This window comes from Episyrphus balteatus, chromosome 1 (genome assembly GCF_945859705.1).
Source record: "Episyrphus balteatus chromosome 1, idEpiBalt1.1, whole genome shotgun sequence".
NCBI lineage: Eukaryota > Metazoa > Arthropoda > Insecta > Diptera > Syrphidae > Episyrphus > Episyrphus balteatus.
Genome location: NC_079134.1, coordinates 31,298,124 through 31,322,679, shown reverse-complemented (window position 1 = coordinate 31,322,679; position 24,556 = coordinate 31,298,124). Strand labels below are relative to the sequence as shown.

General features: G+C 31.0%; 2 protein-coding genes across 7 annotated transcripts in view; one reads left to right on the top strand and one right to left on the bottom strand.

The window, feature by feature from the left end:
• The window catches only part of LOC129907830 (CUGBP Elav-like family member 2), a 473,931-nt gene that overhangs the window by 407,186 nt on the left and 42,189 nt on the right, over positions 1 to 24,556 (bottom strand). The window lies entirely within an intron of this gene.
• LOC129912558 (uncharacterized) lies at positions 982 to 5,910 on the top strand. The gene is made up of 3 exons (XM_055990892.1): positions 982 to 1,993; positions 4,059 to 4,208; positions 5,762 to 5,910. The coding sequence occupies exons 1-3, from the start codon at positions 982 to 984 to the stop codon at positions 5,908 to 5,910; spliced, it is 1,311 nt and encodes a 436-aa protein (XP_055846867.1).

Here is a 24,556-nt window from a genome sequence, read left to right as displayed (position 1 = left end):
ATAGATAGGTGTTTGGGAACAGGTAGCAATTCAAAAATACAAATTCATGGGTTCTCAGACAGCAGTGAGTCTGCGTTAGGGGCGGTATTGTATGTAAGGGTTGAATATATTAATGGTATGGTGACTAGTAAATTACTTACATCAAAAACTCGAGTAGCGCCATTGAAGATGGTGACTATACCTCGTTTGGAGTTATCAGCAGCGGAGTTACTTTCAAGATTGGTGAAAGGAGTCATTGAGTCAATGGAATGCTGAGTATGTGCTATGGCTTGACTCTAGCCCGGCATATTACTGGATAAGGAAGGAGACAAGAGATCTTAGAACATATGTTGCAAACCGAGTTTCTTCGATCCAAACCAATACAGATCTTAGATGCTGGCGTCACATTGATGGCAAGGAGAACCCAGCTGATCTACTTTCAAGAGGAGTTCTACCAAAGGATTTGGTCAACAGTAATTTATGGCTACACGGTCCTAGTTGGATAACTAGGGAACAAACCCAATGGCCGAAGAGTAGAACAATGGAGGAAGTTCACCAGGAGGTGGAGAAGGAGATGAAGATATTTTCTGTGACGTTCTTCAAGGAACCAATACAAATAAGACTTAAAAGATCTATGAACTGTGTTCCATTGTTGAAATATACAGGAACATTGGAAAAAGCAATAAATATTCTCAGTTATGCCGGCAGGTTTATAGAGAATTGGATTAAATGGAGAAGAAGGCTGAAGCAATCAAAGGGGAAAATAAATCGGAGACCTAAGAGAATAGGGAAGCAACAGGCAGTTGCACCTCCTACTCTAAGAGAAAAAGCGGAAGCTATGGAGTATCTGTTAAATGTAACAACAACAAGGAGATTACTGCACTGAGAGCTGGAAAGCAGTTACCGGACAAGAGTCCAATAGAAGGGTTGAAACCAATCATAGATGAGCATGGGTTGCTTCGGGTTGGTGGTAGGCTAGGTAGGTCAGAGGTAGATTATGAAATGAAACATCCAGTGATTATTGCTAACGGTTCAAGGTTAGCTGAATTACTAATGGATAATGCTCACCGGGAGATGAAGCATGGAGACATTCAAGTAATGGTGCAATTTATAAGACAAAGGTACTGGATACCAAAGTTAAGGGATGGATTAAGAAATCACATTCATAAATGTGTTGTTTGTGTGCGATTAAATGCACGAATGGAGGGACAACTGATGGGAGAATTACCATCAGAGAGAGTCCAGGTTGGGAAACCATTTTTAGCTACCGGAGTAGATTATGCTGTTCCTTTTGAATTAAAGGTATCCAGTGGAGTAGGAGGGAGAAAAAGGAGAAAATGTTGGGTTTCAATATTCGTCTGCCTAAGAACTAGAGCAGTTCATATTGAGATCGTAGGAGATCTATCAACAATAGCCTTCATTGCTTGTTTTGAACGGTTTATTGCTAGGAGAGGGAGATGCGAGAAAATGTTTAGCGACAACGGAACTGCTTTCGTTGGCGCATCTAAAGAACTAAATAAAGCTTTAAAAGTCTTTTCAGATAAAGAAGCATTGGAGCATTTGCATAGCAAAGGAACTGAATGGCACTTCATGACCCCAGCCGCACCACACCAAGAAGGTATATATGAGGCTGCGGTTAAATCGATGAAGTGTCATTTAAGGAGAATACTTGGGCAAAAGATATTGCCTTATGAGGAGTTTGCAACGTTATTAACGCAGATCGAAGCCATCCTCAATTCCAGGCCGCTTCATCCGCTTAGTGACGACCCAATGGACGTTCAGGCGCTAACGCCGGGACATTTCCTGGTAGGTGAACCACTAATTTTACCTCTTCCTTTCAGATTAGACGAAAGACCAGATACAGTGGGAGCTAAACTCTGGAAAGAGGGACAACAAATGGTTAATCATTTCTGGACCAGGTGGCAGTCAGAATATTTGACCACTCTGCAGGAGCGGAAAAAATGGAGAAAGGTGAAGGAGAACTTGAAGGTTGGTCAACTGGTCGTTCTCAAAAGTGAGAATTTCCCTCCAGCCAGCTGGGGCATGGCTCGGATATGCGAACTCCTCCCAGGCCGGGACGGGTTGGTCCGAAACGTCATCGTCCAAACAGCCACTAGAAAATTAAAGAGACCGGTGCAGAAGATATGCATCCTGCCTATTGGCCCGGAGGCCACTATGTAAAAACGATGTTTTTAGCCGGGACTGTTTCGAATGGCAACACTGGCCATTCATGTCAGCAGTTCAGCACTGAAGTCAACACCTAATTCAGCACTGAAGTCAACCACTTTGAATTTCTTGTTTGAATTGTAATTTTTATTAAAGTCTTGTTACGTCCTTCAGACGTGCAGGTCATGTGTTAGTCTTTCAGAAACGGAGATAATAAATGTGGGATTTTTAATTTATATTTTTCCCACAATAAAAGTCGTACTAGTTTCATTTTTAAGAAAGGACTAATACATAAGTAGTTAAAAATCAATAAAAAGGCCAAGAAGTAAGAAAAATAAGTGGTGTTAAGAGGAGTTAAACCATGAGATATTGGAAAGTAAGTACCATTTGATTAACTATAATTTATGAATATTTTATGAAAAATATTTTTGTTTTTTTTTAAGTATTCTAACTTTTTGTTTTTTTTTTCTATTTCTTTTTTCTTTCAGATTCTAAAGATGTCATCCTAAGCTACTTTATGGATGGGTACTTAATTAAAATTAAAGGACAATAACCATTCCTGATTGGCATAGGAGAGGACAACAAATACTTGAAGGAATATATTTAATTAAATTGTTTATTCCATGTATTTAATATCCCCTCCCATTATTAAAAATAAAAAAATCAAGTTCAAAATAGCAAATGTTTTTGTTTTAAATGATAAAAAAATGTTCGATCCGCTCCACTTTTTTTTGAATTTCAGGTTTTAATTCCAAATTTTAGGGAAGAAAAATGAACGAAAAATTTCGTAATCTTACGAAAAAATTCGTAGGATTACGAAAATAAAGTAAGTATAATCTACTAAAAGAATAATTAATACAACGAAAAGTTTCGTTAGCTAACGAATATTTTTTCGTAATTTAGGTAATTAAAATGTTCATAAAATTTACGAAAAAATTCGTTAGCTTACGAAAATTTTACGTTGATTGATGAAAAATTTCGTAAAGTGATGTAAAAATTCATTAATTCTCGTTAAAAAAATTTTATGAAAAATTTCATTAAAATACGACAGTTTTCGTTAATTGATGAATTTCTTCGTTAAAGTATGAAAGCCATTTCGTTGAGCCAATTAAATTTTTCATCGGCTGAAAATAAATTAAATATTCGTTGCCTTAACGAATTTTGTCGTTGTGTTTACGTAAGGATTTGGTTCAGTGTATGTTTATTAATATCGCAACTTGACCTGTTTTACTTATAAATAGAACATGAAATCAAATTTCATATTCGTAGGAAGGTCTTGCGAAAATTCAGTTAGTCCAGTTTGAAAGTAGCCATAAGATCAGTCGCATTTTAGCCAAGACCGCGGTTATAAAGATGAACCTTAATTATCAATTTATTGTATTTATTGTTATTCTCTGTCAGTTTTTTAGTGCAAGTATAAGTCATAAAAGTCATATAAGTCAATTAAAATTGGAATCTTCTTGCGATGTGTTATTGTTAAGAGAAAGAGAACACATTTACCAAGATTTCTTCCAAGAGATATGAAAAACAATTTGAAAAAAGACAACGAACGATTACATGTGGAATTATATGTAATGGCTTCAACAGATGCAAACATATTGCTTTCAGAAAATACTAATTATGATGGTCCGCATTATGAAATTGGTAATATATTTAAGATTTCTTTCTGAATCATCGTTACATTTAAAAAGCAAATTTAACTTGTTTATTACTTAAAAGTTCTTGGTATTGATCGAAATTCTAAATCGGAGCTTCGTTCTAAACGAGGATCTGCTGTAGTAGTCGCAGAAAATTCGTCTCCCAGCTTGTTATCGCCGTTTGATCCATTATTAGTTGAAATCATTTAAAGAAATGGTAAAAGTGCTTAAATTATGTAAAAATGTTTGAATTTAACTATGTGATTTTATTTTCAGATGGTAAACTAATTATCAATGTACCTGGTTATGCAGAACCCCTTATTACATATTTGGATAAAAATCCCATGAAAATAAATTTTGTTGGCCTTGCTACTTGGAATAAAAACCCAGCTAAATGGTTCTACAACTGTCAATTCGACGAAAATTGTGAGTAAAGAGTGATTTCGAATTTAAGATCTGCTTGTATGTATGTAGTTTGTGATTTTTGAACTAATTATATTAGGTATACATTTGTAAAATCAGCTATTTTTGAGGTACGAGGACCAAAGCTTTGAACATAGGGTCGTACTTGAAGGGTTCAAAGCATTAAGATGTTAAAAAAATATTAAGCTCCAACAAAAATCGAAGTTGTTTTAAAAGTTGTAATATTTAAGAAAGGGTTTATAGGGAGCTGCCTAAAAGTTGATTTTTGATTAGCTATTTCTTTAATGTAAAAATTTCAAAAAACCGATTAGGTACTAGTGTACCTAATCGGTTTCTTGAAATTTTTACCAAAAAAAAAGTGTTGCATAAATTATAAAGATATGACAAATTTTTTTACGATATAAAATTCGACTCTTTTTACTAAGTAACTTTGTAGAAAATTTAATTTCTTATCAATAAGCATCCTTTTAAAAGATTCAAAAAAATTAAATATATTGAAAAATTTAAGAAAAAACAATTAATAAAAAAAAAAACAACTATTTTAAAGTAAATTAATTAAAAAAGACCAAAAAGCAGTAGATTATTTTTGTAAAGACCATATTACTTCAATTCAAATTTTGTGATCATCATTTTAAAGGACAACGTATCTATCGTCTTTTCTCTTTCACTAGGTACTAGTGTACCTAATCGGTTTCTTGAAATTTTTACCAAAAAAAAAGTGTTGCATAAATTATAAAGATATGACAAATTTTTTTACGATATAAAATTCGACTCTTTTTACTAAGTAACTTTGTAGAAAATTTAATTTTCTTATCAATAAGCATCCTTTTAAAAGATTCAAAAAAATTAAATATATTGAAAAATTTAAGAAAAAACAATTAATAAAAAAAAAAAACAACTATTTTAAAGTAAATTAATTAAAAAAGACCAAAAAGCAGTAGATTATTTTTGTAAAGACCATATTATTTCAATTCAAATTTTGTGATCATCATTTGAAAGGACAACGTATCTATCGTCTTTTCTCTTTCACTAGTTCAATGTCTATAAATGCTCAAAGTAAAAATTAACTTTTTTATAAAAACCTAAAAAATGTCGTTTTTTCCCTCTTTCAAAATAGGTTTTCTTAAATTTTTGTATTTATCTTATTTTTTAATTTTCTCAAAAGGAGAAAAGTTTATTTTCTACAAAAAGTTAGATACTTAATATGAATTTTAAAATTTTTGCTTGCTTTATAGCAATGTAAATTTATTACACAGGCAGTATCACCATTTGCATTATCAAAGCAATTTTTGTTATATTTTTTTTTTTGGAAAATATAGAATTTTGAAATTCTGAATTGTTGAAAATGCATTTTGGCAAAGAAACCAGTAGTCACAATTTTTCCGATGTGATTGGGTGTAATTCCCTTAATAAATATTAAATAAATTAGTTCAAATTTCATAAATTAATATTTTATAAAATGTGTATCTTCTTTTTCAGCAAAAATGGAAGGCCAAAAAACAATGAACAATGCTCTGGATTCTTTAACAGGCATACATCTTTTTTTCATGGCTTAGTTCCAACATTGGACAAATTTGATGACAATCAAGTGATAGAGTTTCAACAAGAAGTTATTGAGGCAGTGAAAAAAGTCAAGAAAACTTCAACTAGACAACAACCGATTCCGCGAGTAGATGTACGGTCTGGATTGTGCTCATGTGCTTAGAATAATGGTGTTTGGAAGAAAAACTTCACCGATCATTATTATTTTATCACTAACTTGGAAAGATTAATTATTTTTATAATTTTTTGTGTATTTACGTTTCGATCAATTCTCGTAAATTTATTAAATAAATATGTTGTGATAAGAACTTCTATATTATATTTTAAAATTTGTTTTATTTAATCATTGTTAAGTTATGTAAGTTATCAGTGTTTGATGACGACTGAGGTCGTCAATTCGTCATATTAGAGAATATTTCACCCTGGTCTTGAACTGCGGCCTAAATAATGGAGCGATTATTTTCAAACTCGTAAGTTAAAAGTTTTGGATGATTCCCTAGACAGAAAGTTATTTTTTTAGGATTGAAACTAACTGTACTGTTAGATACGTCTATTAAAACAAAGAGGAACCATTCAAATAGAACCACAAGAGGTTCTACTGGAAGAATATAACTGACTTACTCAAAACTTGAAACATAAATAGGAGCTCATATTTATAATGTTTTAAAAACTAGAAATCAGAAATTACAATCAAACTAAAGAAAAGGATAAAGTTAGACGAATTTGGCTTTTTGTAAGATGAAATATAATTTTGAAACGGACTTTATCAAGATTTTTATTAATCGTTTCTAACATCAAAAGTGGGATAAAATACAATGCAATCAAGTATAAATAAATGTTAAATATTTTTTTTTTTTGAATTTTTACTGGCCTTACCATTTTAGTATTATCTGACGAAAGAATGTATAAATAAAAAAAACTACTAATAATAAGAAGCATTTGGGAAAATTTTTAAGAACTAAAGGAACTATGTACATACATAAATTTTTGATTGAATTAAAAAAAAATTGAATTTAACAAGAATTTGATTGGGTTAAATGAAGCCTTTCAGTACCAAAGATCAGATGGTCATGTGCACTTACCTATTTCGTTCATGAAAATAACGAACTGGCATAATGGGTTATTAGGTGAGTGAACTAAAGTTTTTAAATTTTGGCTGGGTTTTTCCAATGAGAAGATATTGGGTAAAAATGGTAGATATTTTTTATCGATTCGTAACAAATGCTGGTTAAGACGTTGGGAGTTAGAATCCTCTGATATCAGATATTGATATGACAACATTTTGGAAGAGATATTGAAGACTCAAATTGAGATACATATTAAGATTCTTATGCAGGGATTGCTGCTAAGAAATTTATGCGATAACTTTTGTGAAGAAGAAGTTTTTATTTAGGTGTTCATAGCGGTTCTAAATTTGTTGGTTTTCATTAAAATTGCAAAATTTTTCAATTTGGTCTTCAATTGATGAACCTTCAATCTTCATGTACGATTTTATTATGATTTCAACAATATTATGAAAGATCGTTTAGATTTAAATAGAAAATTGAAAGATATAAATTATCACGATGTTACAACCAAGTGCAAGTTTATTTAAAGAAAATTACTTTCGAGAACTTAAGAACAGCAAATTTTTTTTCTCTAGAAAAAGCTCATTAAATGTAATATTTTCTTGAAAGATTTATCTTGTGACTATTAATGCCACCCCAAATTTACAAATACATTCAGTTTTTAAATGACAACTGAATGATAACAAAAAGTTAAAGTCACTAATATAAGTCATTTAACTCAAATTATAAGAAAGGTGTCATTGCACTACAGATCAGAATTGGCATTGAGGGAGTTATAGAATAGTTTAATTTTTCAAAAAAAATCATAAATTATGATGCCCTTATTCTTAATTATAATATTATGAACTTAAACGTCAGTAACACATTGCAGTTGATTATTTAAAAATAAAAACTAAAGTTTACAATGAGAATTGAATTACTAGATCTGAACTCGTTTCTACTAGAAAATTAGCTTGATCTTTGTTGAATTTTTGTTTATAAGTGCGCAGTTGAAATAATAAGTCATCATGATAAAATAAAAAAGAAATGCAACATTGTAATGGAAGAACTAGAATTTAAGAACCTTGATGCTTATATCAATAGGTATGTTGGAAAATCAATCTTGAAACAAAAATTAAATTTTTTTTTTCTTTTTTTTATGATGAGCTCTATTATTTTCATTAAACGATTTATGCATTAATTGTTTAACATTCATGGTTTCCACGTAAGGCTAGTTTTGCAAAGCTGGTGTTATTTGTGTGATAAGAACCTAAAACTGTGTGACTACAAAGTTTAACAAAGCCAAATGAAAAATGGAATGCATCATTGAAAACCATGCAATTTGATCCATTTCTTTTATCGAATATCATTTAGATGCTGACAAACTACAACATTTTCTTTCGTTTGTAGTACTTTAAAAAATTCATTTTCTGCATTTAAATAAAAACAAAATTTGAATGAAAATATTTTTAATTAAAAAAAATATGGAAACGATCAAATAAGAATATTAACAGAATGGCCGAATGGTTTATGAAGAACTTTATATTAAATTATATATTCTATCTTCTTTAGCATGTTGGCAATTCATCTCGAAAGGGTAAGCAAATCTTTGAATTGAAGTTGAAGATTATGCTTTTAAAAACCTTAATCGATTATTAAATATTTTTTTTTTTTTTTTTTTAATAGTTCCTATGGCTTAAACTGAACGAAATTGAAATGGGACCACATTGAAGCCACTAGCTTTCCAATACAAAAAGAATTATCAAAATTGATTCACTCTGTCCAAAGTTATGCTGTAACAAACATAAAAAAAAAAAAAAAAAAATACAGACGAATTGAATACATCCTCCTTTTTGGAAGTCGGTAAAAAATATCACAGAAACTAAAAAAACGTGATGATCCTTGAAACTAAATAAACATGATGATCCTTACAAATTTTACAAAAGGAAAGGTTGGAGTTTTGATAATTCAACGTTTGGTATTTCTGTTTATGGTAAGATTCGGTGATAACTGAGGTCAGCTCACCAAATTTTGTGGTCTCCATACCGTTAGTGTTAGAGCCAGGTGTTGGCTGCGGTCTCACCACATTTGTAATAAATAACTAATTAGTTTTCAGATAAGAAGACAGGATTGGAGGTGCAGAGAACTACACCAGTGTCAGGTGGGCCGTGTTAGATAAATCTAATAAAACAAAGAGGAACCATTCAAATAGAACCACAAGAGGTTCTACTGGAAGAATATAACTGACTTACTCACAACTTGAAAAATAAAAGTGACTTACTCAAAACTTGAAACATAAATAGGAGCTCATATTTATAATGTTTGAAAAACTAGAAATCAGAAATTACAATCAAATTAAAGAAAATGATCAAGCAAGACGAATTTGGCTATTTGTAACACGAAATATAATTTTGAAACGGACTTTATAGACCGAGAGCCGGGAGCAGATTTCTTGCGTGAGAGGTAACCGATTCATATGAATGTCAGAGGAAGCGTGGGTCATGGTGATGACGAATACCTTAGTCTGCCTGCATTTATTTGGGGCGTTGTCGAGAAAAAGCGCATCAAAAGTACCATTTTTCTGAAAATCGATTTAGTGAGGGTAACCACTTAAACTTTATTGATAACCAACGCCACATACTCACTGATAACAAATATACCAATGGCAGACATTTTAAGTGCGGCCAAACCCCCGGCAGACTGTCCCGAAAATGCGTTTTTTTGCATTGTTCTTAATTAAAAAATCCTTTTTGGGAAAAATAAGCATCTCCACTCCAAAAAACTTCACAATCCAGTATAACGTTCGTACAATTTTTTTAAAATATGTTAAAATAGTTAGTTTGAAACTCAAAAAATTTTTTTACTTTTCATTTTCGTTCATGTTTTGAAAATCATCTTACTTAATGAAATTTAGTATATCAACATACAAATTTCTTGTTTAAGTCTTGAGTTCTTGTTCATGACCCCGTTACCCCGCCCCCCTCCCCCCTTGTATACGCCGTTGCCTAACGACATGAGAAAATAAAACAAAAATTAAAATATCATAAGGAAATTCTAACAACAACTTATTTATTTAGTGAATTTACGAGAGTTGATCGAAACATACACAAAAAAAATAAAAATAATTAAGCTTTCCAAGTTACGGAGAAAAAAAGATTGATCGGAGAAATTTCTATAAATACCATCTTTTTCACGGTCTATGAACATCCTCCAAACCGTAAATCTACCGGACTCGGTTGTGCTGAAGTTGAAGTTTTCTTGACTTTTTTCATTAGCTCAATAACTCCTTGTTGAAAGTCTAGCACTTGATTCTCATCAAATGTGTCCAATGTTGGAACTAAGCCATGAAACCATGATTTATGCCTATTTATGATTCCAGACCAACAAAATTCCATCACTTGTTTCATATGAGAATCGATGGACAATAACTTTGAAATAGCTAATAATTTTTCTTCGTTGTTGTTTTGGCCTTCCATGTTTGCTGAAATAGAAGACACACATTTTATTTTTATTTGATTACATCCAATCAAATCCGAAAAATTGTGAATTGTGACAAAATGCATTTTCAAAAAATCAGAATTTCAAAATTCTATTTTCCAAGAAAAAATATAACAACAATTGGTTTGATAATGGAAATGGTGATACTGCCTGTGTAATAAAATTAGGTACATTGTTATAAATTTATTTTGAATGAGAAACAACAGCTTGTGTGTGCTCACTAAGTTCATAAGTACTTTAAATCGGTTGTAATTAACGAGATATAGCACCACTGAAGGAGTCTGTCTGATGATCGGGCTGTTCCCCGTCAAATACCTATGTTTATAACTCCAGCCTACAGACTTGGTGGTAACACACACAAGTTGTTATTGTTCATTCAAAACCTTCAAAGTATTAATTTTCATTTCTAATTCGCAAATTCAAAGAATTTTTGAAAATAAGAGTTAAGCTGAATTATTATAGATACACAATTACTATTGCAAGAAACATTCATTCTAAGTTTTATCCTTGCATATAGAAACTATAGTACTATTATTTATGAACGCGAATTTATTAGGTCCGCTTCCTTTAACTAGGGTGCGCTGCGGTAGATTTATTCCTGTTTTGGAAAGTAGAATAAAGGAATAAAATATGTGTGTAAGAGAGAGAAAAATGCTTTATTCTTTTGAAAGGAGAAAGCGAAACAAAAAAAACGATACCATATGTTTGAATTTTAACAGCCTAGAAATGTTTCCTTGTTTCCTAAAGTGATAGTGTTTTGTGTATTTTTTAGTCGAATGATATATTTTTGCAAATTTGAATAGATTTTTCTTTTGGGACTATTATTTGAATTATTCTAGGGCAATGTTGCAACATTTAACTTAACTTTTACTGATTTTTATTGAAGTTATTACATTACCTATAACATTAATTTATATAGTTAAAAACGAATTTTTGAATTCTGAATATAAGTTGCATAATCATCGTTGCAGATAATAACAAATTAAAATTCAACAAAAGTTTAGTTTTAATATAAACAACGTTTTTACGGTTTAATATGCCTACATAGTTTTAAGTTCTGTCAATTTTCAAATTTCGACACACAAGAACCAATTTTATATACCTAGCTTTGTTTGCTATTTTTCTTTAAAAGTAGTAAACTTCTTAAGTTATAATCATATTTTAAATACAAAAGATGAAACATAAACACAGTTGTAATTTATAAAAAGCTCAAAAAATGAAAACAAAATTATGAAATTAAAGTCCTCAAATGATTGAAAACCATTCTGCATTAAGAAAGCCAAAACTATTTTGTAACTGTTTTTCAATTAAGCCATACAGTTATTTAATAATAATAAGAGGAAAGCTTAATGTTGCAACATTATATGTAAAAAAAAAAATGTATTCACGCTTAAATACATGCTATTCGAAAAATATACTAGGAAACAAGAAAATAAAATTCAAAAGAATAATATGTAAAATTTTTAATTTGAAGGCACACGCGTACACGTGATTGCCACAGGGGTGAAATTAAAGAATTTTTTTTGTTAAAATATTTAAGTACCTATGTAGGTAGATTATTACAAAGTGTTTTTTGTATACCTACATTTAAATACAACAATCAATGTATGCCACATTGACTTTAAGTTGACGAAATGTTTCAAAATCACGTCTAATAGCCTGTTTTCACAATTTTAAAAGCGGTAACTCATTTGATATCAACTTGAACCCGTAACCTTGTGAGCTTAGTAACTCGACGGCCGTTACTCCGACTATTGCCTATTCTTACCCTGTCCTACATTTATGTCTATAACTTTTTTTCCCACAGCGAATTGAAGTTTGTCGCCATGCAAACAATTGATCAAAATTACCTTTTCAATCACATATGACTCATGGTAATTGGTCTCAGAGCACTCTCCCAAACATAAATTACCATGGTCCTTTAAATTAGTTCAAAAATCACAAACTATAAAGCCAGAACCATAATTGGTGGATGGAGTTGGAGTGCGGTTGCGAGCGCTGTTCCCCTCCGTTTCATCCGACTCATCCGACAATTATAGTTCTGGCTTAAGGCTAGTCGCGCACATTCAACTTGATCAAAACCAAATAGTCACTTTTCAAAAAGCTGCACTAATACATACACATCACGAAGCAACTATTTAGTTGCGCAGGAAGGTTGAATTTTCCAGGATACAGAATTTTTTTGTTGTCTGCTCAACTTTTTAATCTTCGCAATCGACAGATGAAAGAGAAAACCACTACAATTGATATGTATGTTGTAAATATGGATGTAAACAATGTCAAATGTCAAAAATAAATCCAATTCCATATTATTCACTACTTAAATCCAATCTTAAATCCAATTTTTTAAATCCAATCTCGTTAAATCCAAACAAATTTAAACTGCTCTCTGGAGGTCTGTTTAACTTTATAAATCCAGATGTAAAATTAATTTTCACAGTGTTCAGTTGTTTTTTTCACGTATTTTGTGAAGGAAAAATAAAGATAAATGCAAATTATACAAAAATTATTGAATGAACACATATTTTTTTTTGAGTGAATAATATGACCAAAAAATTAAATGCTTGGATTTATGAAATTCAGATTAAATGGATTGGATTTAAAATTAACTTAAATCCAAACTAAATCCAGAGTGAATAATATGGCCGTAAAAGTTGAATGTGCGTGACTATACTCTGTCCGATAAAAATTGGCAGTACAGGCCTTATGGGAGAGCTTTTTCAAAAACAATGGGACCTAACGTTTGCTAAAAAGCAATTTACGAAAAATATGCCCCTGAAACACACAAGAACACCACAGACGCGCCATGGCATTGTTGTTGTTATTTCTTTATTAAGCGAAGTACATCCTCCTATGACCGATCTGCCTCACGATCTGTGGGCTGTGGCAGAATGAAACTCAATCATAAAAGCTGTTTATTAAAAGTATTCACAACATAAACAAAAAATACCAAGACTGGAAACCATGAACAAAAAATACCAAGACTGGAAAATTTCGTACGTCTTTCCTCCCAAAACCCTTTTGTGTAAAGTGCTGTCTGTGAATTTATGTGAAAGCCACCACGTTGGTAAATGACGTTAACACGCACACATTTATAGATTCACGACATTCACCACAACGCGCAGCTTGTAGGCAAACGTCAGTTGACCGCCGAGTTTCCAGTCTTGGTATTTTTTGTTTATGCTGGAAACTTTCGAACGTCTTTCCCCCCAAAACCCTTTTGTGTACAGTGTTGTCTGTGAATATATGTGAAAGCTACCACGTTCGTAAATGACGTTAACACGCACACATTTATAGACTCACGACATTCACCACTCATCGGACACGAACACAACGATAGGTTCACGACATTCACCACACCTCGCAGCTTGTAGGCAAACGTCAGTTGACCGCCGAGTTTCCAGTCTTGGTATTTTTTGTTTATGATTCACAATACATAAGAGTTACCATTGGTAAACTTCCTTCATAAACTAGGGGAAAGGTGCGAACAGTGAGACAGTGCAAACAGTGAGACAATCCATTTTTCTCTTTCCTGAAAATAAGCACAGTAACGCCAGTTTGGGTCAAAACGTTTATTTCCCCGTCTGCGTCTTTTAATATTGTCCCGACTAAATTAAAGCTGTCCATTTTCCAACACCGTAAAATATCACACAAAATCAGGTGAAAGTAGTTTTTGGAGTGTTATAAAAAGAGTGTATAACACAAAAAAATCTGGTTAGTGGAGAGAACTTTTTTTACGTATGTATTATATTTATATGTTCTTTCATAAAAAAATATCATGTAATTAGAATTCCTTCTCGTTTTTTGTAATTTTATATTTTTCCGAAAAATGATAAAAAGTTAACAGTGAGACATTATTAAAAAGCAAACAGTGAGACATAGATTTTAAAAAAAGCAAACAGTGAGACATAAGATTTAAAAAAAAAATCTATTATTTTAGCATGACTTCAATATGATTTCGTAGTGTTTTTTCTTTCCTTTTTTTGGCTTTTTGTTACATTTTTTGAAAAAATGGGTCAAAGTAACATAAATTTATTAATTATATACTTGTCAATTACCTAATTATTTGACGTTTTCGTTAATTTTTTTTTTCACCTAAGAATGTCTCACTGATCGCACCCTTTGCAAACAGTGTACAGTGAGACGTTTTGACTTTTTCTACATTTTAGTCCAATGTGATGCCCTCATTCATTCTTTAACTACAAGTTTTTTTGCAACATTAAGATAAAATATGTCTTAAACTGACTTCAAAGTTTCGTTACATTATCTTGAAAACATTCTAAGATATACCAATTTAAAAAAAGGGTGTCTCACTGTCCGCACCTTTCCCCTACTCCTTTTTCTATTATTTTTCTGAAAGAGCTTTCAGGATTAATGCTTTTTTCAAGCTTTTTGAACGAAAAAAAGCATATGTGTTGTCGTGGTGTTGGTGGCTATTTGATTTTTATTTTGTGTATGTAGGAAAACAGTTAATGTCAACATTTTAACATGCATTTTAAGATTTCAACAGGCAAAATTTTGTACCCATGCGTGGGGTCGGCCTGCGTCTTAAATGAGTGAATTTTTTATTTGTTATTTTGGTGTTAAACGAAAAATTTATTTTTTTTTTCGTTTTTGTGAAATTTTACTGACAAAATGGTAACGCTGGTACCTTTTCGAAACATTTTTTTTTGGATAATACGGCATCGCTTAGTGAGCTTTTTTATGTGATAGTCGTATCCAGAAGGCGTGAAGCAGAGTGAGATGCAAATGCCCTACCTTCCCTGTACTGCCAATTTTTATCGGACAGAGTATAGCTTAAAACAACATAAATGCAAGAAGATTTTAAAAATCGAAATCACCCTTTACTCACAATTTTCATCGAATTGACAGTCGTAGAACCATTTAGATGGACTTAAATTCCAAGTAGTAAAGCTGAAAAATTGTATATTCACGGGATTTTTATCAATAAATTTCATAAGAGGTTCTGCATAACCGGGTACATTGACAATAAGCTCACCATCTGAAAAAAAAAATCACATAGTTTAATTCAAACATTTTTACATAAGTTAAGCCCATTTACCAGTTTTTTGAATGATTTCAACTAATGTTGGATGAAACGGCGATAATATGTTGCCAGACGAATTTCCTGCGATTTGAACAATATCAGATTCTGGTTCAAAACGGGTTTTAATCAACGATAGAGAATTTCGATTATAACCAAGAGCTTTTAAGTAATATGAAAAGTTGAATTTGCTTTAAAAATTCAGCCATGGTTCAGAAAGAAATCTTAAATATATTACCAATTTCATAATAACGATCACTTTTATTCCATGTTAGTGTATTATTTACTGAAAGCAATATATGGGTATCCATCGAAGTAATTACGTAGAAATTAAAATGTAATAGTTCGTCTTTTTTCAAATTATTGTTTTTCATAGAACTAATTTTGAAGAAATCTATGTAACCATTATCTCTTTCTATGTTGAAATGCACATCACAAGAATCTTCCAATATTGATTGAAAACTATGGAATTTACTTGCACTACAAAATTGAATGAGGGAAGCAATAAATACTATTTTTTGATAATTAAGGTTCATCTTTATAACCGCGGTCTTGACTGATGTATACCTACTTTGAAATTGGACTAATATAATTTTGTGAAAAAACTCCTATTTATACGAAATTTGATTTCCTGTTCTATTGATAAGTAAAAAAGGTCAAGTTGCGATATTAAAAAACATAGTGTCAACCAAATCGCTTATAATGTTTTGATTGATAGATAGTATTCTTTGTTTTCCAATTAAAATTGATTTCTTGTGTGTTTGTATTCTGGACGGATATATTCAATTTTTTCATACAGCATAATTTCATAATACAAAACAATAAAAAGTTTTACAGTTATAATAAATGTCACATGCTTTATCTGTCAAATACAAGAGTATATTGAATATAAAAAAAATAAAAACACACACACTCGCGTTACCACCATAACCATAAATCCTAATAAGTATGTTCGAACCTGTTCGAACAATTACAATTTTTTAAAATGATCCTTCGTGCTCGATCGTTTTCTCTCTATACCAGGGTTCTGACTTTACTTCGATCGAAGTAGATTTTACTTCGATTTTGGGAAAAAAATTAAATCTATTTCCCTACTTCTCTTTTTTAGGGTCTACTTCTTTTTCTTGATTGAAAAATATTTTTCAAATAATAAATTTAGAGAAATTGATTTAACTTCAATTTTAAAGAACAAGATCTAAAATATTACTAAGTACTCCTTGAAAATAAGTGGTAGGCTGATGAAATTTTGTATGCACGTTTACTATACCATAGAACAAAATAATAAAATATTTTTGCAAATAAAATTTTCATGCAATTTTTTTTATAATGGATTTTTTTTATAATATTTATAACCCCGCTCTGGTGTAATAACGAAATAAATTCCGAAATTCGGTTAAATCGAACATAATATATCCATAAAACATTCAAAAACAAATAAATGAAAACGAGACCTATTTACCTATCGTCTAAGCACTGCATATTTTTTACGATTATTGACCTGCAGAAATAAATTTTTCAATCATCAAAACAATATCGTCTGATAAAAATTGATTATCGCTTTTAAGTGAACCAAGACTGACGTCATGTCGCCTGTCGATAATGAATTGCGGAATGACCCTTTTTGGTACTCACGTATTCCTTTAAAATATTTTTCCATTTTATATAAACAAATAGCGAATGAAACAGATATGTAGATTTAAACCAAAAACTGTTAAAAAAAGAAAACCAATTAAACGAAAAGTGTTTTTAAAACGTTTAAGTGAAGTTCTGTTAGCTTTAAAACAAAATTTTAAATGTTTCTACGAATAAAAATGACGATTAAGATATGCAAATACTTTTTTGAGTTGAAAATCGGGAGAAAACTTAAATTTTAAACATTAAATCGGGCAATCGTAAATAGCTCAAAAAATCGGGAGAAATACGAAAAATCGGGGAATCTGGCAACGCTGCCAGTGAGATTTATCGCTGAGAGAAAAAAAAAACTTGTGTGTACTATGTACACGCGTTAAAAGTTTTAACTTTTTAAAGGCACTTTTTTAAATGCACACATTTGTTAGGTTTGTTTTATTTGTTATTAAAAACACTAGCCGACCCCGCCCTCGAAATTCGAGCACCAATTTCTTTATTTTTTTTTTATTTGCAACAACTTTAAACACAATTATACTAAAATGGTTTCATTATTTTGTATAGTATTTGTTGACAAAATACACAGGTATATATAATATACCTACTTTTTGGTATTTTTTAAACCTGCTTTAGATATTGTTGAACTACGTTTTAACTGCACTCAACTACGTAAAAAAAGTATCGAAAAAGAAAATGCAAAGTGTAATCGCCTTAATGCATTGTGTTTGAACCTTGCATTTTGCGATTCAATTCAACCTGTTTCATATTCCATTCATTTAAATTCCATCATTCAATCATTCAACTTCCACCAACTTCACTCAAATTTGTCATTCACATTGTAGGTTCTCGTCTTAGCTTAGCTTGTAGAAGTTTAAATTTCCGGAAGGGAGAGGGCGTTATTTATCGCACTTCCAGTTTGGAATGATATTTGTGGCAAGGTTTCCTTTAAAATTTTAATGAATGCGTTCAGATACTTATTAATGATTAAAGATAGGTTCACATTCATTAAAGGTGCGTTCACAACAACGTTTTTTTCATGTTAAAGCCATAACTACAATGACCTAAAAAGTGGGAAATTTACAAAATTAATTTTTTTTTATTTCTTTCTAACAATATTTGTTTTTGTAAAAATTTTCGGAAAAAACTACAAAAATTTTTTTTGGAAACCCAAAAATAAGCTTTTTGCATCATTATTTTTTATTTTGTCGTCGTAAAAACTGTCATAAAATGAGTTTGAAATCTATCACTTTTTGACTTTTTGCAAAAAGTTGCCGTTGCAGTTATACTTTTAAAGCCTTAAGGCTTAACTACAATGACCTAAACAGTGAAAAAGTGGGAAATTTGCAAAAGTTAAAAAAATTTATTTCTTTCAAGCTCCATTTGTTTTTGAAAAAAACTACAAAAATTGTTTTCAAACCAAAAAATAAGTGAAAAAGTGGGAAATTTACAAAAGTAAAAAATTCTTATTTCTTTCTAGCGCTTTTTTTTTTGGAAGAACTACAAAAATTGTTTTTTAAACCAAAAAATAAGCTTTATGCTGGAAGATATAAGGAAGAAAAAAGACGTTTTTGTTAGTTTTCCCTGAACCTCATAAGAAAAACGCTTTGCCATGCGGCGATAAAATCACGGTGTAACACTCAAAATATACGCGGGCGGAGACCTATCAGGTTTTGTAGAGCTAGTCGCACTGAATACGAAACGGCATTTGAAAATCCCCTAACACCCCCAAAATCTGGAGTTACGGGCAAAAAACGGTTTTTTGGACCTTCACCCATTGAAAAAATTCTAGCTTCGACAATTTTTTACCCATTTTCGATTTTTGTATAGTTTCTGATAGAAGATAAATATACCTTTTTAACAATGTATAAAACATGTAACTCGGTTAAACCACTTAGAATTTATAAGATGTCAAAGTTCAAAAATTCAATTTTTTTTGTCATTTGCCCAACTTCGGCATCAATTTAAAGTATATGTTTTCAAAACAACATGCTATTTAAAAAATATATTCTAAAACTATATCTATTTCCCAATTGATCGATGTATTTTTTATGAAAATCACTTCAAAATTGGCTTAGAAAAAAATTTTTTTCGATTTCAACCCAGATACAGAAATTCGAACTTTTAGGTGTAGAACAAAAATGTTGTTTCGGCACGTAGAAGGATAAGTTGGACGCCAGGATTTGATGAAGGGTTTTTGTAGAAGAGCTCAATACAAACATTTTTTTTCTTTAAGAGGGGGGTCTATCTCCCCCCGTTTAGGTGGGAGGGGCATTTTTCTAAAAAAAAAATATCAAAATAAAAAAAAATTATTAAAAAACAACGGCAACACTTACAGTAATAAATGATACCATTTCCAAAAGGCAAAATTGTGCATTTAGTTCTAATTTTTAAATCAATATAATATTACCAATAGTTTTTGAAATAATCGATTTCAAAGTTAAAAATAGGGGAAAAAAAATTTTTGAAAACTCATTTTATACTATTTTTGTCCAGACTGTGAATTTAAGTAAATAAATTACTTAGACAGAAAACTGCCTCAATTAATTCCTTATCGAACAGTGAAAACTATATGTTTCTATGTCTTCTAGTTTTTGAGAAAATTGAAAAATAAAAACAAATAAAAACAAAAAATATTTTGAAAAAAGAAAAATCTGATAAAATAATTTTTCAATTTTCCCAAAAACTAGAAAACATAGAAACATATAGTTTTCACGGTTCGATAAGGAATCAATTGAGGTAGTTTTCTTTGTGAGTAATTTTTTTTACTAAAATTCGCAGTCTGGACAAAAATAGTATAAAATGAGTTTAAAAAATTTTTTTTCCCCTATTTTTAACTTTGAAATCGATTATTTCAAAAACCATTGGTAATATTATATTGATTTAAAAATTAGAATTAAATGCACAATTTTGCCTTTTGGAAATGGTATCATTTATTACTGTAAGTGTTGCCGTTGTTTTTTAATAATTTTTTTTTATTTTGATAATTTTTTTTTAGAAAAATGCCCCTCCCACCTAAACGGGGGGAGATAGACCCCCCTCTTAAAGAAAAAAAATGTTTGTATTGAGCTCTTCTACAAAAACCCTTCATCAAATCCTGGCGTCCAACTTATCCTTCTACGTGCCGAAACAACATTTTTGTTCTACACCTAAAAGTTCGAATTTCTGTATCTGGGTTGAAATCGAAAAAAATTTTTTTCTAAGCCAATTTTGAAGTGATTTTCATAAAAAATACATCGATCAATTGGGAAATAGATATAGTTTTAGAATATATTTTTTAAATAGCATGTTGTTTTGAAAACATATACTTTAAATTGATGCCGAAGTTGGGCAAATGACAAAAAAAATTGAATTTTTGAACTTTGACATCTTATAAATTCTAAGTGGTTTAACCGAGTTACATGTTTTATACATTGTTAAAAAGGTATATTTATCTTCTATCAGAAACTATACAAAAATCGAAAATGGGTAAAAAATTGTCGAAGCTAGAATTTTTTCAATGGGTGAAGGTCCAAAAAACCGTTTTTTGCCCGTAACTCCAGATTTTGGGGGTGTTAGGGGATTTTCAAATGCCGTTTCGTATTCAGTGCGACTAGCTCTACAAAACCTGATAGGTCTCCGCCCGCGTATATTTTAAAACCTCATTTTTGTAACACCGTGATATTAGTGACTTTTATTCAAAAATGTAAACGTCTAAAAGTGAAAACTTGGTAAAATGGTAAAGGAACTGTCAAAGTCAGCTATTACATGAAGCCTCAAGAGGCTTGACTCTTTTTTCGAATTTTCTTTTGATACACAGCCACACAAAAAAAAAAATAAAAGTTCTGACCTGGGGTTGCGACTAAGTTTTTCATATAGTTTTTCAGTTTTTGGGTCGCTGAAACCAAACGTCAGGTTTTCGAGATAACCTCAAGAAATGTCACGAAAACAAAAAAAATTTTTCTCTGATCTGGATTTGCGAATATGTTAATCATATAGTTTTTGGATTGCTGAATTCAGATTCGAAGACAATTTTGCCCTATCACGTCAGGTTTCAGAGTTATCCTCAAAAAAATGTCAAAACCAAAAAAACTAAATTTCTTATCCGGGGTTGCGTCTAGGTTTTTCATATAGTTTTTGGATTGCTAAAACCGAATTCGAACTCTATTTTTCCGTATCACGTCAGGTTTTTGAGATATCCTCAAAAAATGTCAGATAAGAACTTTTTTTTTAGTTTAGACATTTTTTGGGGATATTTCAAAAACCTGACGTTGTACGCCAAAATAGACTTTGGATTCGGTTTCAGCGAACCAAAAACTATATGAAAAATTTAGTCGCAACCCCAGATAAAAACTTTTGTTTTTTTGGTTTTGACATTTTTTTGAGATGTCCCAGAAACCTGACGTGATAGCGCAAAATTGACTTCGAATCTGGATTCAGTTATCCAAAAACTATATGATTAACATATTCGCACATCCAGATCAGAGAAAAAATTTTTTTTGTTTTCGTGACATTTCTTGAGGTTATCTCGAAAACCTGACGTAATGGGGCAAAACGGACTCCGGATTCGGTTTCAGCAACCCAAAAACTGAAAAACTATATGAAAAACTTAGTCGCAACCCCAGGTCAGAACTTTAATATTTTTTTGTGTGGCTGCCCTACTAACAATTTTGCTTCTTTAATGCTTTAAAGAAGCAACAATTGCATCTGTAAAGCTTTATAGAACCAAAATTGTTTGTCGGGTGTGTAATCATTCTGTGAGGCGTTGAGTCAAGGACTCAAATTTGACATTTATCTTTTGAATTAAAATTTTTTGTTGTTGTATTGCACCAAGAAGCAAAAAGAAATGTGAGGGAATGTTGAAAAAAGAAAAAGTGGAAAAAGAAACGTCAAAAAAGAGTCTCGGGCTCACGACCCACGACTCTCCGGTCGGATAATTTTTTCTTTTATCTTTTTTCTCTTTCGCACTCATTATGTTTAAAAAGAGTCGCGCCTCTTGAGGCTTCATGTAATAGCTGACAAATTTTTCTTTCAAGAGAGAAAAGGACGAAAATAGATTTCATTGGTATCAAAAGTGTTTACAAAAGATTGGACCTTAGTAATAGACTCGATTTTAATAGAATTCGATTTTAACAAAAAAATTCATGGTAATAAAACAAACATCTTACTTCTAAACTTAGATAACTAAAACAATGAAAGTTAACCATAGTTTACATGCGATCTTAAAACAACGCACCAATGTGAACCCACCTTAATGTTTTTTGATTTTCGCTGAATGCTTTCATTCATTCATTCAGTCATGAATGACATTTCATTCCAGTCCATTGGAAGTTTTCCAACAGATATTTCCAGTTGTTTTTGTTTTGCTTTGTTGTTTTTTTTTACTAGAATATCGAATTTTATTTTAATCAATTTACCTATTTCGGTTAATAAAAACTTTAAAAATTATGCATTTTGCACATCTTGGGAACATTTGCTATCGGTCGGTATATAATTTATGCCCCTTCGGTTTTTGTGGGCCGCGCAGTTTGTACCACAAAATTCGCGTTCGCCGTTTTATTATATGATGAATGATGATTGTATAATTGTTACCCTTACGAAATTTATTAAAAATGTTGTCTTTTCCATGGGAATTACGAATAAAGTAAAACTAAAAATTTTATTTCATGTGAAAGGGTGTTTTTTTTAGGTGTAGAGAAAATATGGGTTTATGTATTTGAAAAAGTGTGTAATACTATTATGTTACTTTAAAGATTAAAAACAAATATCTAAAGCGTCTTTAAAAATATCATGGTTAAAAGGGTGTTTTTTTTTTTTGAGTGAAAACAAAAATGATGGGTCACCCTAATGAAATTTGGTGAAAACATTGAATTTGGGATAGAAAACAAAAAATACAGAGTTTTCATAAAAAAAAAAAAAATTAGGTGAAAGGGTGTTTTTTTCGAAGACACCCTTTCACCTAATTTTTTTTTTTTTTATGAAAACTCTGTATTTTTTGTTTTCTATCCCAAATTCAATGTTTTCACCAAATTTCATTAGGGTGACCCATCATTTTTGTTTTCACTCAAAAAAAAAAAACACCCTTTTAACCATGATATTTTTAAAGACGCTTTAGATATTTGTTTTTAATCTTTAAAGTAACATAATAGTATTACACACTTTTTCAAATACATAAACCCATATTTTCTCTACACCTAAAAAAAACACCCTTTCACATGAAATAAAATTTTTAGTTTTACTTTATTCGTAATTCCCATGGAAAAGACAACATTTTTAATAAATTTCGTAAGGGTAACAATTATACAATCATCATTCATCATATAATAAAACGGCGAACGCGAATTTTGTGGTACAAACTGCGCGGCCCACAAAAACCGAAGGGGCATAAATTATATACCGACCGATAGCAAATGTTCCCAAGATGTGCAAAATGCATAATTTTTAAAGTTTTTATTAACCGAAATAGGTAAATTGATTAAAATAAAATTCGATATTCTAGTAAAAAAAAACAACAAAGCAAAACAAAAACAACTGGAAATATCTGTTGGAAAACTTCCAATGGACTGGAATGAAATGTCATTCATGACTGAATGAATGAATGAAAGCATTCAGCGAAAATCAAAAAACATTAAGGTGGGTTCACATTGGTGCGTTGTTTTAAGATCGCATGTAAACTATGGTTAACTTTCATTGTTTTAGTTATCTAAGTTTAGAAGTAAGATGTTTGTTTTATTACCATGAATTTTTTTGTTAAAATCGAATTCTATTAAAATCGAGTCTATTACTAAGGTCCAATCTTTTGTAAACACTTTTGATACCAATGAAATCTATTTTCGTCCTTTTCTCTCTTGAAAGAAAAATTTGTCAGCTATTACATGAAGCCTCAAGAGGCGCGACTCTTTTTAAACATAATGAGTGCGAAAGAGAAAAAAGATAAAAGAAAAAATTATCCGACCGGAGAGTCGTGGGTCGTGAGCCCGAGACTCTTTTTTGACGTTTCTTTTTCCACTTTTTCTTTTTTCAACATTCCCTCACATTTCTTTTTGCTTCTTGGTGCAATACAACAACAAAAAATTTTAATTCAAAAGATAAATGTCAAATTTGAGTCCTTGACTCAACGCCTCACAGAATGATTACACACCCGACAAACAATTTTGGTTCTATAAAGCTTTACAGATGCAATTGTTGCTTCTTTAAAGCATTAAAGAAGCAAAATTGTTAGTAGGGCAGCCACACAAAAAAATATTAAAGTTCTGACCTGGGGTTGCGACTAAGTTTTTCATATAGTTTTTCAGTTTTTGGGTTGCTGAAACCGAATCCGGAGTCCGTTTTGCCCCATTACGTCAGGTTTTCGAGATAACCTCAAGAAATGTCACGAAAACAAAAAAAATTTTTTCTCTGATCTGGATGTGCGAATATGTTAATCATATAGTTTTTGGATAACTGAATCCAGATTCGAAGTCAATTTTGCGCTATCACGTCAGGTTTCTGGGACATCTCAAAAAAATGTCAAAACCAAAAAAACAAAAGTTTTTATCTGGGGTTGCGACTAAATTTTTCATATAGTTTTTGGTTCGCTGAAACCGAATCCAAAGTCTATTTTGGCGTACAACGTCAGG

Coding starts and splice junctions, on each gene's coding strand:
- LOC129912558 (XM_055990892.1), top strand. CDS start 982: ATGAAACATCCAGTGATTATTGCTAACGGTTCAAGGTTAGCTGAATTA. Junction 1,994..4,058: donor TCAACTGGTCGTTCTCAAAA/GTGAGAATTTCC, acceptor TTTTATTTTCAG/ATGGTAAACTAATTATCAAT. Junction 4,209..5,761: donor CTGTCAATTCGACGAAAATT/GTGAGTAAAGAG, acceptor TTCATGGCTTAG/TTCCAACATTGGACAAATTT.